The sequence below is a fragment of the Moschus berezovskii genome, chromosome 20 (assembly GCF_049115385.1).
Source record: "Moschus berezovskii isolate FMDL1 chromosome 20, NW_MosBer_1.0, whole genome shotgun sequence".
NCBI classification, from domain to species: Eukaryota; Metazoa; Chordata; class Mammalia; order Artiodactyla; family Moschidae; genus Moschus; species Moschus berezovskii.
The window spans coordinates 36,641,213-36,653,837 of NC_142479.1; the positions used below are offsets into that span (position 1 = coordinate 36,641,213).

Sequence of the window (12,625 nt, forward strand, 5' to 3'; positions counted from 1 at the left end):
TTCATTGTACTACTCTTTTTACTTGTGGGTATGTTTGAAATTTTTTATAATGTAATATTTTTTTTAAAAAAAAGCAAACGAGTACATGAAAAAAGTTTGCTGGGCTGGAGGTCATGTGAGACATACCCATAGGAATATTTCTTGGCCGCGTAGCATCCATAGCACAGGTCAAAGTCATCACATACATTGCAGTGCATCCTCCGGCCTATGATCAAACCCTGGCAGTGGTCACACGTGAACTCCATGTTGACCATTTCGTGGTCATCTCCATGGCCCTCAGGCTTCACCCCACCTGGGGGAAGAACAGCAGCGTGAGGTGGACTGGGCAAAGGGTTCTGAGAAGGGCTGGTTTCCAAACCCAAACCAAACCCAGAAGCAGAGTTGCTCCCAACAGATCACTCAGGATGTCAGGGACCACATGCATCTTTCAAAGACTGGTGCATTCTGCCCAGTGGTTCTCAACATACGAACGATACTCTTGGCACAGAAACTTCTTAGCAGTGGTACCATGGATTGACTTCCCTTTTTCAGTGCAATGCAGAGCCTGATCAAATAGATCACCAATTCCCATTATGACCTCCATTTGGCAGCACAAGTCCTCATGCCAATTTGTAAGCCGTCTTCCATGAACCCTCCCCAGGCATATCTAAGCATCTATTGGTGTATTCTTGTGAACAAGCACTGAGAAGTTACCAGGTACTTGCTCTTACTTTTTCATTCCCGAATCACAGATGAAAAGAGACTCCACTGAGTGAGAAAGAGTGTGAGTCACGAAGGCGCCTGAGAGCTCTAGTCTCCTCCTCACTCTGAGTCCAGTGGGTCTCCAAGCCCCACCACACCCTCTGCTGAATGTTCCTCACCTCTGACCCACTGCTGTTCCCACGGCCAGAAACCTAGTCCAGGCACGAATCCCCTTGTCACTACTGTGATTTCCTAAAGGAAGCTCTTATATGGACAGAACCAGCTTCCTCCAGCATAGCTCTGGTCATGTTAATACCCTGCTGGCAAAACTTAACCTTCTGTTTGTAGACTCATTCAGATTCCTGAGGCTGGCATCTCTGGATCCCATAACCTGGACCCAACCCGCCTCAGCCCATCACTCAGCTGTGGACACTGGTAAGTCCGTCGGAACACACTGCAGAAGCTCACTCCTCTGGCCCTGGACTCGCTCAGTCTTAGGATGACGCACTCTCCACTGTTAACTTTCTTTAAAGCCCAATTCACATCCCTCAGGGCTTCCCTCATAGCTCAGTTGGTAAAGAATTCGCCTGCAATACAGGAGACTCTGGTTCGATTCCTGGGTCAGAAAGATTCGCTGGAGAAGTGACAGGCTACCCACTCCAATATTCTTGGGCTTCCTTGTAGCTCAGCTGGTACAGAATCCGCCTGCAACGTTGGAGACCTGGGTTCGATCCCTGGGTTGGGAAGATCCCCTGGAGAAGGGAAAGGCTATACCCACTCCAGTATTCTGGCCTGGAGAATTCCATCAAATGTATAGTCCATGGGGTCGCAAAGAGTCGGACATGACTGAATGACTTTCACTTTCACATCCTACCTCCTCCACCAGCTTTCCTTCAACAGCAGCCTTCCCTCCTTCTGAACTCTCCCAGAATAATATGCACTGCTCATCTGTAACTCAGCAGAGACACTCTTATCCTGGAATACACCTTGTGTGAGCAGGTCCGGTCTCCTGCCACAGCTGTAAATGCTCTGGGAAGAGGCTGTATTTTATGTAGCCAGGTGATATCACATCAACAGCACTCAGCCGCTTACTACTGTCCACCTGCTTTGCCTCAGCACCTACGAATTGAGAGGATTCAAGAATTTCCGAAGTTTGCTTGTGTGTATTTGACTTCTTGTAAAAGCCTGATTCAGAGGGCAAAATCATTTCCTGAAAACTCAACTGGATGGACATTCACTGGTGCCAAGAGTTTACCAAGTGTCTACACCCAGTGAGGTGGAAGGTGGAAGCTTGTCAGGTAACAGAGCTCTGGAGTTTGTCACTCAGCTGGGGAAGTGAGGTCATATTTGCCAACAAGACAGAGAACATTGCTGGGTAGTGTTGTCACTGTACAGTGGAAGGTTGAAAAATGACAAGATCACAGAAGATAGAAATGCTTTTTCCTTGTGGGGATGGCACACTCAGGCCGTGAACTTTACCTAGGAAGCAAGTCTTGCAGAGATCCATGTCACTGCACTGCAGACAACGGTAGCGATGCCAGGGGGCGATCTCATCACACCCATCACAGGAGATGTCCACATTTAGCAGGTCACAATAGCGAGCAATAAACATGTGCATCTATAAGGTGAAATAAAACACAATCAACCAACAGACTTTAAATGTGGCCACTATTCATTCATCAATCCATCCTTCAACAGCTACTTAAAGCACTCCAGGCATTGTACTAGGTGCTAGGATTGGGAGACTAAGGAGCTCAGTGTCTAGCTGGGAATTCCCTCAAACAAACAGATGACAGTGTACAGTATGAGGTATGGACAGCCAAATTCAGGAGGCTTAGAGAGTACATGGAGATTTCTCAAAAAGAGTTAATTACTCAGGTGAGACCTGAGGGGCAAACAGGCATCAGCTGGGTGGAGATGAAGGTGATGAGCATGCGGGATAAAAGCAATAGCAAGTTCTATGGGAGACCACAAAAGGATCAAGCCAGGGGGCTCGTGCACTCAGAAATAATTCCGAATGCAGAGAACACTATGCAGCAGGGCTAAACAGATACAGTTAGAAAGGTTAAACTGCAAGAGGCTGGAATGGAAGAGTAGCACAATCATATCTGAGCATTCTGAAAGCTCCTTTGGTCACTGAGTAAGAATGGATCAGAGTAGGCAAGACTGGAGCCACGGAGACTGACCCTGACGCAGCTGTTGGAGCAACCCCCTGACTGCTGATAAGGGCTGGACTGGGAAGAAAGTGAGACAGTGAAAGGGGGGCAGATCTGAGCGGTACTAGGAGGCACAGGTGAGAAACCTTGGGGGCTGACTGGTTATGGGGGCCAGCAAAAGCGAAGGGTCAAGAACAACATCCAGATTTCTGGCTTGGGTACTAGGCTGGACAAGGGTCAGGTTCAGATACAGGAAACACTGCAAGAGAAGCATTGATTGTGGCACTTTAGGAGAAAAATTTTCTGGGGAAAGACAAGGGCCCCATGTCATGAGCAAACAGTTTTATTGCAAGGTCCCTACAGGACGGTTTATCTTTACGGCCTGGAAATAAAGGACATAAATCACTGAGTCAGCATACAGCAGCAGAACACAGCAAATATGCCATGCCACCTTAGGACTAGAGAATGGCTCCTAACAAGGTATTAACATACAAGAGAGGAAAATCACAAAGGCCACATTGGTATGCTCGATCCGAGCACCACAGAGAAGCTACCAGAGTGAGGCAACTGGCACACAGTAGGCACACAAGCTAAGGAAATGCATGCATCTGAGGCGCAATGTGGTAGTGACAGATAAACCCCGTGTGGAGACGGACGTGGCAGGCTGGCGGAGCCTGATGACACGGGGAACTTGGGTACTGACTCTGCACACACATGGCGGCCCCCACACTCGCCAGGTGCCCTTCTGGCCGAAACGCGCCTTCCCGTGTTGCCTGCCTACAGGAAGAGCATGTGCCAGGGACACCAGAGTCCAGGGTCTTCACTGTTTCTCACTGTAAATTACTAGAGTGGCACCTAATTATTCTACTTCAGCCTCATGAGCCAATTTCCTCTGAATCTATTTCTAGGGGAGGGAGCCACTACCCAAGTATGGTCAAGCCAGGATTTAGGACCTTCAGGTTAAAAGACCAGGCTCAGTGACAGCCATTCACGAGGGTACTGACTGCCCCCCTGGAGCCCTCTCAGGAGAGAGCCTGCTGGCACGCCCCGATGCAGACTTTCATCTCCAAACTCCTAGCAAATCACTTCAGATTACCCTCGCTGAGAGGTCTTACTTTCCTCTGCTTCTCTGGATCTTCCTGGGCTATTTTTTCATACCAGGCCTCAAACATGCCATCCTGACACTCATCCATCCATTCTGAATTCTGTTTGGCATCAGCAAGCTCATCTTCTTCACTCCATTGGCTGAAAAAAGGACATAAACAGAGAAAAGCATGCCTCTGCCAATAATCAAGGCAAGTGCAGGTTAGCAGACTCTGTCCTACTGGTCTAGTACCCAAGGCGCTTAGAGACTTCTGAGGGCAAGAGGGCAATCTGGTTTTCAAAGCCCCAGGGTTTGCCAAATGTTTGATAGATACATACCGATAAAAAGTGGGGGAGGCCCTTCCAGAGCCTACTACAATGGGTGAGGAATTGGAGCTTGAAAGATTGCACCTACATGGCAAAAACCCACTCAATAACCATTTGTGGTGAACCTACGATGTACCAGGCACCAAAAAGCTGGTCTGAACTGGACATGCTCAGGACACCCGAGTGGCAGCAGCATGAGAAGGGAGTCGGGAGACCCCAGGGTCTCGGCTCTCTCGCAGGCTGCTATAAGACCTGGACATGGCACTTGGCCCTGGTCCTCAGTTTCCTTATGCTTAACAAATAATCTCAAGGATTCCTCTTAGATGCAAAAGTATAGATTTCCATAATTTCAGTCAATAGCTTGTTTCAGCAACTGAAATTTTAAATACAAAAGTATTTGCTCGACAGCAAATGCAAAGCATCTACCAACCGACATAGACACATCCGTTCGTTGACAAATTCCAACTAATAGATTTCAGGGCTACTCACTCTGAGCTTTGGGCCAGGGGCTGTGGGAACTGGTGGGGAAGGTGCAGTCCTTGCTCTCAAGGACTGGCTCACGTAGCGGCAGGTGAAGCTTGAAACAAGGAGCAGACTGATAGCTTAAAGCTGACCACCCACCCCTTCCTCCCACTGCGGGTCCCCTCCCTCTGCCAAGGGTGCCCTCTGACAGCAGGGCAATGCCTGAGGCTTGGTAAATGAGGAGATCACTTATATTCTATCTCCTTTTTCCTACTTCTGAGAGAGGGAATTTATCTCTTCTGAGAGGGAAAATAGGTGTTGACTCAGATCGTTCATTTCCTCCTAATTCTCTCCTCTTGCTCTTCTTTCCCCTTTCTCCTCTTTCTACAAACATGTGTTATTAATGTGTAAATGGACTTGAGTAAGGTGGAAAGACGTTCATTAGATGTGGAAAGGAGGAATTTCCCTGGTGGTCCAGTGGTTAAGAATTCACCTTCCAATGCAGGGGATGTAGGTTCGATCCCTGGTTGCAAAACTAAGATCCCACAACCCACAGGGCAACTAAGCCCACCAGCAGAAACCAGAGAAGCCTGTGCGCCACAACGACAGATCCTGCCTGTTTCAAAGGAGATCCCGTGTGCTGCAACTAAGACCCGATATAGTCAAATAAATATTTTTAAAAATAATAATAATATAAAAGAATAAGTGGAAAGGAAAAAAAAACAAAACCTTTGTTACTACTTTTCCCCCTTATACCTTAAGTTCTGACAATGCACAAGACGTTCTAGTGGCTGGAAATCACACACACAGAACAAAAACTACAGAAAAGGATTCCTCAATTCAACAAGCTCTATGAGCATCTCCACAAACAAGGAGGATCCTCACGCTGAGTTCACAGCACCACTGCTACCAACTTATTTACACCACCATGCCCCAGACACCATGCTGAACACTGAGAAGAACGCACTCCTTCTTCACAGCAGTCCTATAAGGTAGATACTGTTATTACCTCCAGTTCTAAAGACGAGGAAACTGAGGCACAAAGGAGTTTAAAAAGTTATCCGAGGTCATCCAGTGAGGACGTGGCAATGCCAGGATACCCCTCAGAGAGCCTAGCTCCAGGCCTGAGCTCTAAACCCCAAAGGTATCGCTACAATCCCTGAACTTCACGAGCTCCTGAAGAAACTGCAGATTGTATCCTTACCTGATCACACTGTCATGGGCACTTATGTTTTCCTGTGACATTTTCATGAGGAGATCTGGTAACTGAACGTCAACAAAGAAGGTGAGATCACTGGGTTCCCAGCCCATGTCCAAAAGGTGCAGCAGGGCCGTCTGGATGCAGGACAGGGCAGACAGCAAAGACCTGAAGAGGCCGTGAAGGTTCAAGTTACCAAAGCTGCCCATCACCCACGGGGATGACAGAAACTGGGAGTCAGAGACCTGGTATGTCTGTCAGTGGAAAGCGGAAGGGAACTCCAGACTGCTGATTTGGGTTCCTTATCATATCTTTTCAAATTTCTCAGACTCCATACAAACCCTCTTCAAAGAACATCTTAAGCAAAAGAGTTCTGAAAGCACAAAGTAGCAAGGTTTCCACCCTGCCAGGACTACCACAGGAGACATTTTACGGGAAAGGACTGAGTAACACAACTCAGCTCTGATCAACAGCAAGATCAGGGCCAGCCACAGCGAGCCCGGGTCATGCCGCTCAGATGTAGAGAAGAACCATTTGATTTAAGGTTTATGTCTACACCACTTACTATGGAGGAGGCCGAGGAATGGCTTTCAAGTTTTCAAACTGAGATAACGGGTTACAGATTCTTAGACGAACCAAGACCTATCTGCTTTAAAAAACTGTATATACCACAGAGACAAAAGACTAGGAGAAAATATACTGATAAGTTAACATTAGCAACTAGCTCTAGATGGCAAGATTAGGGGTTATTTTTATATTACTCTTTGTGCTTTTCTGTACTTTTAACATTAGACGTGCATTTCTTTAAAAGTCAGAAAAAACGGAAATGATTTTTTTCTAGAAATCATATTAAACTCTCTCATACCTGTCATTTTTGCTATTGAATCCTTTGACTGCTTTGACCAAAAACAGAACAAACTGGTAGTAAGTGTCTCGAATTTCTTTGTGTAGATCTGCACCACAGCCTTCCAGGTGTCCAAAATAGCTAGAAACAGAAGACATGACCCGTCACTTAATGGCCAAAACATTTACTTGATAATTACTATTCCTCACACGAAAAGAGCGAAGAAGCAGCAAGCTAATGAAGTGGTGGAGAAACTTAAGTAAATATAACAACTGCAGAAAGTAAGCAGACAAAACAGCAATGACTCATCTGCTTGTGTCAAGAAGGCCACCCACCAGGAGTATGGAGATGACTATTATTAATCTTTCCTTATTAATAGAAAAACCACCCTTCCCACCACTACCAGAGTGCCTGGTACTATGTGAAGTATTCTTTACAAATTTAATCCTCTCCTCTTATCTCCATTTTCTTGACATATTTACTTGGGTGTGAAAGAAGCAGTTCAGGGCTTTCCAGGCGACTCAGTGGTAAAGAACCTGCCTGCCAAAGCAGGAGACATGGGTTCGATCCCTCCTACTTTGGACTTACTTGGTAAATTCCTTCTGGCAGGTGAGGAGTTCCAACAGGAAAAGGATGTAAGGCGGGTGGAAGCAGTGAGGCTGCCCAAGGGACTCGGTACAACACTGGATGATCCTCAGTACCTCGAGGATGCTCCAGGCTTGGGCCTTCCTCAAGGAGAGAACCTTTACAACACTGGAGACAGAACTCAAGTCAGGAACACCCAGAAAACTTGCAAGCTGGGGCAGAAAGAAAACACCCCAGCCCAGAGTTCTGAGGCCATATTAGTAAAAAGAAAATACTATTGTGAGGTATCATATTTGCTACTTTTAGTCATTACTCACCAATATTACAAATCACCTCACTGTTTGGAAGCCCAATGATTCACATTAAATAATTAATTAATTAAAGGAACTTTGCCTCTGTGGTAAACAGGACTAACTTCAGACAAGAAATTAAAACATGCAACACTTCCAGAGGTGTAGGCTCACTGACAAGTAATGTTGTCAAAAAACATCAAATCCAAAATTTCTCCCAGGGTTAAAATAAGACAGATTTATTTTGGCAGCTACCAAATGTTTCTTTTTTTTCAATCCAAATAGTACCTTACTGAGATATAATTTACATATAGTATAATGTAAAAATCTCAAGTGAAAAAATACCTCTTTTTTTTTTTTTAAAAAAAAAGCTTTTTTCTTGAAGATTCTAAGACAAATCGATCTGTCCTTCAAGTACTATTTGCTCATTTTTATGAATAACATGAACTTCAAGTCTTTGATGAGACTGGGTACCTGCAGGTGAAAAGAGAAGGTGCTCACCTCTCGTGGGAGAGTGACTGATCTTTAATGAAGTCCATGAGGTCCTTCAGCACTGGGTACTTCTCTTTCACCGTGGGCGCCGGTCTGGCCTCCTCCATAGAGCGGAAGGAGAGCAGCCGGAGTCGCCCCCGGGTGAAGGGAGGCCGCCGGGTGGGAGTGGAAGGTGACGAGGGTTCCTCTGCTGGGACAGAGGACACTTCCAAGGCAGGAGGGCCACTGCTGGGGGGCAGCGTGGGCTGCACGACCGGGCCGGGGCTCCGGTCTCCCGCAGTAGGGGGCGCTGCTTCAGTGGGCGACGCCGAGGCTTGGAAATGCTCTTCCACCACAGAGCTTGTCCTCTGGCGCTTGTCCAGTGGCTGCAGGTGATCTGTGTCATCCATGGCCATCGACCTGTCACAGCTTTCTTTTGAACCTCCACCCGTGGGCAAAAATTTCAATAGTAGAAGACTCTTCTGATAACACTCTTTAGCTGAAGGAGAATGAAAAAAAAAGTCCAAATGAAACTTGTTGCCTACTTTGGAATTGAAAATAATCTACTTAAAGTCACAGGGATGTACACGTCTACCGAGAGAAGAGAATCATATTTTCTCTCATTATACACATCAAAATCTAACACTATCAGCACACTTAAAGTTTTATTGTGCATATTTTCACACATATTAATATAATATAGAAAGAATAGTATAAGGAGTCCTCCATGTACCCCTCACCCAGATTTAACAGCTATCAATCCAAGGACAGTCTTTCCCAATACCACTCCCGCCCCCCAACCCGCCACAACCCCCTGGATTATTTCCACACAGACCCCAGGCATCACATTATTTCCTCTGCAAAATCTTCAGTGTATTTTTCACTAAAAAGAGTTTTAAGTAATAACATTACCAAGAAACGCACACTTTTTGAAAAACATAATGAGCTGTAGCTCAAAAAGCACTTGGTGCCTTCTAAGAGAGGTATTTTTAAAAAAGGCTCCATGTGGATCATGTTAATGAACAACTGGGCTTCCCTGGTGGCTCAGATGGTAAGGAATCGGCTTGCAATGAAGGAGCCCCCCGGTTCAATCCCTGGGTTGGGAAGACCCCCTGGAGAAGAGAATGGCGACCCACTCCAGTATTCTCACCTGGAGAATTCCATGGACAGAGGAGTCTGGTGGGCTACAGTCCACGGGGTCTCAGAGAGTCGGACACGACTGAGTGACTAACGCACACACACAATGAATGATTAACGACTGGCATTTCCCTATTTGTGGCATGTTCTTGGAAAAGACCTTAAGTGCCTGTGTTCCCTTCTCGAGGTAAACACAGCGTCACCTAAACTAGCCCAGAAGATGGGTTGCTGGTTTTCTACGAAATGGGAATGGAAGGCCCAGAGATAGATGACAGCTAGAGCCGGCACTCACCCAGGCTCTCGGGGTTCACCTCAGCAGCTTCTGGCCCGTGCGGTTCTTCTGCCTCGCTCAGGTTCATCAGGGACTTCTGCTTCATCTCTAACTGGGGGAGGGTTTGAGCCACACTGTTACGTTGTCCAGACAGGGCAGGAAGAGCAGCCACAGCAAACTATTAACACTTCAAAAGCACACAGTGTTGAGATCCCAGAGAACTTTATAGCCCTATGGTGAGGACACAGGACCGAACTGTTTTCATTTGTCCTAGAAATAATCCAGAATTTGAAGCTACTTAAAGGTCTATCTGCAAAAACTACCTCCTTTTCAACTATGTGTTATATGGGAGGGATTTGTAACCATGATCCTATTCTTTAAAAAAATTCTAGAATGCTGGAGATGGAGTGGCCCTTACCTAAAGCTGACCTACTAATAAAGAAGTGAGGTCTTGGTTAGGACTAGCCTTTAGGACACTGTGTTTCCACTGTAAGTGGCATGGGTTGGACCCCTGATTGGGGAACTAAGATCCCATAAGCTGTGTGGTGTGGCCAAAAATCACACATCCAGTTTGCAGCAGAGGTTGAACTAAAACTTGATCTGTATCCTGCTCTGAGGATGCGGCTGCCTCCAAGTGATGCTAAGACTGCCAGGCAGAGAATGGTGCTTCTAGTACCAGCACAGGCAATGGTCACAGTGTGGGCCATGGTGCTGACAGCCCAGGCAGAAGACCAATGATGTATGGAGACCAGGGTCTTAAGAGAGAAGGCTGGAATCTTGTCCAGTCTTTGGCAGTCTGTCCTATGCTGAACCAGGAGCATAGTCTACAATACGCTTTGTCCCAACTGCCAAACCCTTCTCACTTCAGCTGTCTATGGGAGTTGACTTTATCAGACACACTTTCTTTAACTTCAGGAGGAGAAGGGGGCAACAGAGAATGAGATGGTTGGATGACATCACTGACTCAATGGACATGAGTTTGAGCAAAATCCGTGAGAGAGTTAAGGACAGGGAAGCCTAGCGGGCTGCAGTCCACGGGATCGCAAAGAGCTGGACATGACTGAACGACTGAACAACAACTGCCTTGGTTTCTCTGTCAATACACTGTCAGTACACTGATTCTCTTCTCACCATTCTGATGATGGTATCTTTAAGTTTCTTTTGAGAGATCCTGTTTATCCGGGTCTCCACCTATCTATCTAGTCTACACTGAGCACCAACTATGTTATCATCGGGGACTTTGTCCAAGGCTGCCTGTTCCTAGAAAAATGCAAATATTTTTTTTAAAAACTATTACCAATGATTTGAAGTCATTCTTACCTCTGCCATGAGATGTATATTCTTTCATATTTGTTAAAATTCTCCAGCTAGATACCTTAGATAACCTAGGTGTCCTCATACTTAACATGTCCCAAACTAAACTTAGCTCCCCACTCCCAGATCCAAGACCATTCTTCCTACTCTGGTTAATACTTTTCCCACTCACCAAGTCACCCCCACCAGGAACATGGGAACAGTCTTAAATTCTATCTGCTTTTTCACCATACCTGTCAATCACACAGTCTAATTATCTTACCTCCCAAGTAGCAGAAGCCATCCTCATTTAATTATCACAACTAGTCTCCTGCATTCAAGCTTTTTCTTTTCTTTTTTTATTTCTCGGCCTCAAAGCATGTGGGACCTTAGTCCCCCAACCAGGGACTGAACCCATGCCCCTTGCAATGGAAGCACAGAGTCTAACTCGCTGGACCACCAGGGAAGTCCCCTCTTGCTCTCAATCTTATTAACCATCCTCTTCTCATTTTAAGATTGCTTTCTCAATTTCTATACAATATTTAAGACGGCTGTAAATATATATATAAATAATACTAATATATATGTACTCATCTCCACACCTAAGAAATAAAAAGAATTCTCCTTGTTGTTTATCATTTCCATGCATTTGTGTAATTTTACTGTGTATTTATGTACATGACAGAGAGATCTGGTTTATGTTTAAGTTTTATTTGAGGAATACCATACCTACGCCTTCTACAACTTGCTATGTTTTGCTCATCATCACACTTGTGAGCACCATCCATGCTAATAAAGGCAGCTCTACTTCATTTACTTTCACTGTAATATAGTACAATATGGTAATATAGTATCTCCTAGGAATGAACGTCTTGCTCTCCCAAGTTTATTGCTGTCACAAAGAATGCTGCATAATCACTTTTCCAAAATGCAGAAGGCCCTCTCCTTTGAGAAAGGCCTCCTCTCTGCCTAAAACCATCATTGGTTGCCCAGAATCTAACACAATGCTTTTTTTCCTAGTCTACCAGGTTAGGTTCCACCAAGCAGCCTTTGGCTTACAAAGGAAGGCAAGTAAGTGGGGCTCAACTGACTCCTTTGTACTCTGACAATCTAACATTCACCAAATTATGATTTCAAGGGTCCTAAATTAGTTTTTTATCCTTTGTCCATTTGCATCACTGAACTTTAGTTCTGAAAAACATTCCTAAAGTTATATTCTTGAGAAGAGAGCTGCTTACCTTAATTCAAAGATATGATAGAAAAACTCAAAATATATAAAAATCACAAAAGAACATCTTACCATCCATATTCGAATCCCATCAGCCAAGGAATACACCTGTGCAAACTCCTCACTCAAGGCTGTCTTGCCCCCGCTGTTTACTGGGGAAAGGAGAGGTTACATTCAGTTAACACAATTCCCTACTGCAACATTAAGCCCAAAGTCACTTCCCAATCTCCGCACAGGAAACCTCTTCCCCTGACACTTGCACATGGTGTGTGGTAAGAGAGGACTGGGGGGGAAAACCATCAGTAAACTACAAACACCTGTAATGGGTTCTCTGTGTTACTTCAAACTAACTTTTTTCCAAATGAACAGCATCTGAAGTGGATATACTATTAAGGTAAAATATAAAAAATAGTAAAAGCAAAATAAAAATTATTAAAAGTGATTAAGAAATGATTATTAACATGAAAAAAATGCATGGTATATATTAAGTGAAAACGGTCAGTTATGAAACAGTATATACAAAATTATATTATTTAAAAAGAGTATGCAGGACTTCCCTGGTGGTGCAGTGGGTAAGAATCTGTCTGCCAACTCAGGGG

General features: G+C 45.1%; 1 protein-coding gene across 2 annotated transcripts in view; it reads right to left on the reverse strand.

Annotated features, from left to right (window-relative positions):
* The window catches only part of ZZEF1 (zinc finger ZZ-type and EF-hand domain containing 1), a 94,198-nt gene that overhangs the window by 28,826 nt on the left and 52,747 nt on the right, over window positions 1-12,625 (reverse strand). For both annotated transcript variants that reach the window (XM_055403967.2, XM_055403960.2), the window contains exons 27-35: window positions 12,099-12,178; window positions 9,527-9,617; window positions 8,128-8,596; window positions 7,340-7,504; window positions 6,773-6,892; window positions 5,914-6,075; window positions 3,953-4,082; window positions 2,161-2,299; window positions 127-292 (exon numbers count right to left, since the gene is read on the reverse strand). In XM_055403967.2, the coding sequence (XP_055259942.2) occupies window positions 127-292; window positions 2,161-2,299; window positions 3,953-4,082; window positions 5,914-6,075; window positions 6,773-6,892; window positions 7,340-7,504; window positions 8,128-8,596; window positions 9,527-9,617; window positions 12,099-12,178 (1,522 nt within the window). The remainder of the gene's footprint in view (window positions 1-126; window positions 293-2,160; window positions 2,300-3,952; window positions 4,083-5,913; window positions 6,076-6,772; window positions 6,893-7,339; window positions 7,505-8,127; window positions 8,597-9,526; window positions 9,618-12,098; window positions 12,179-12,625) is intronic.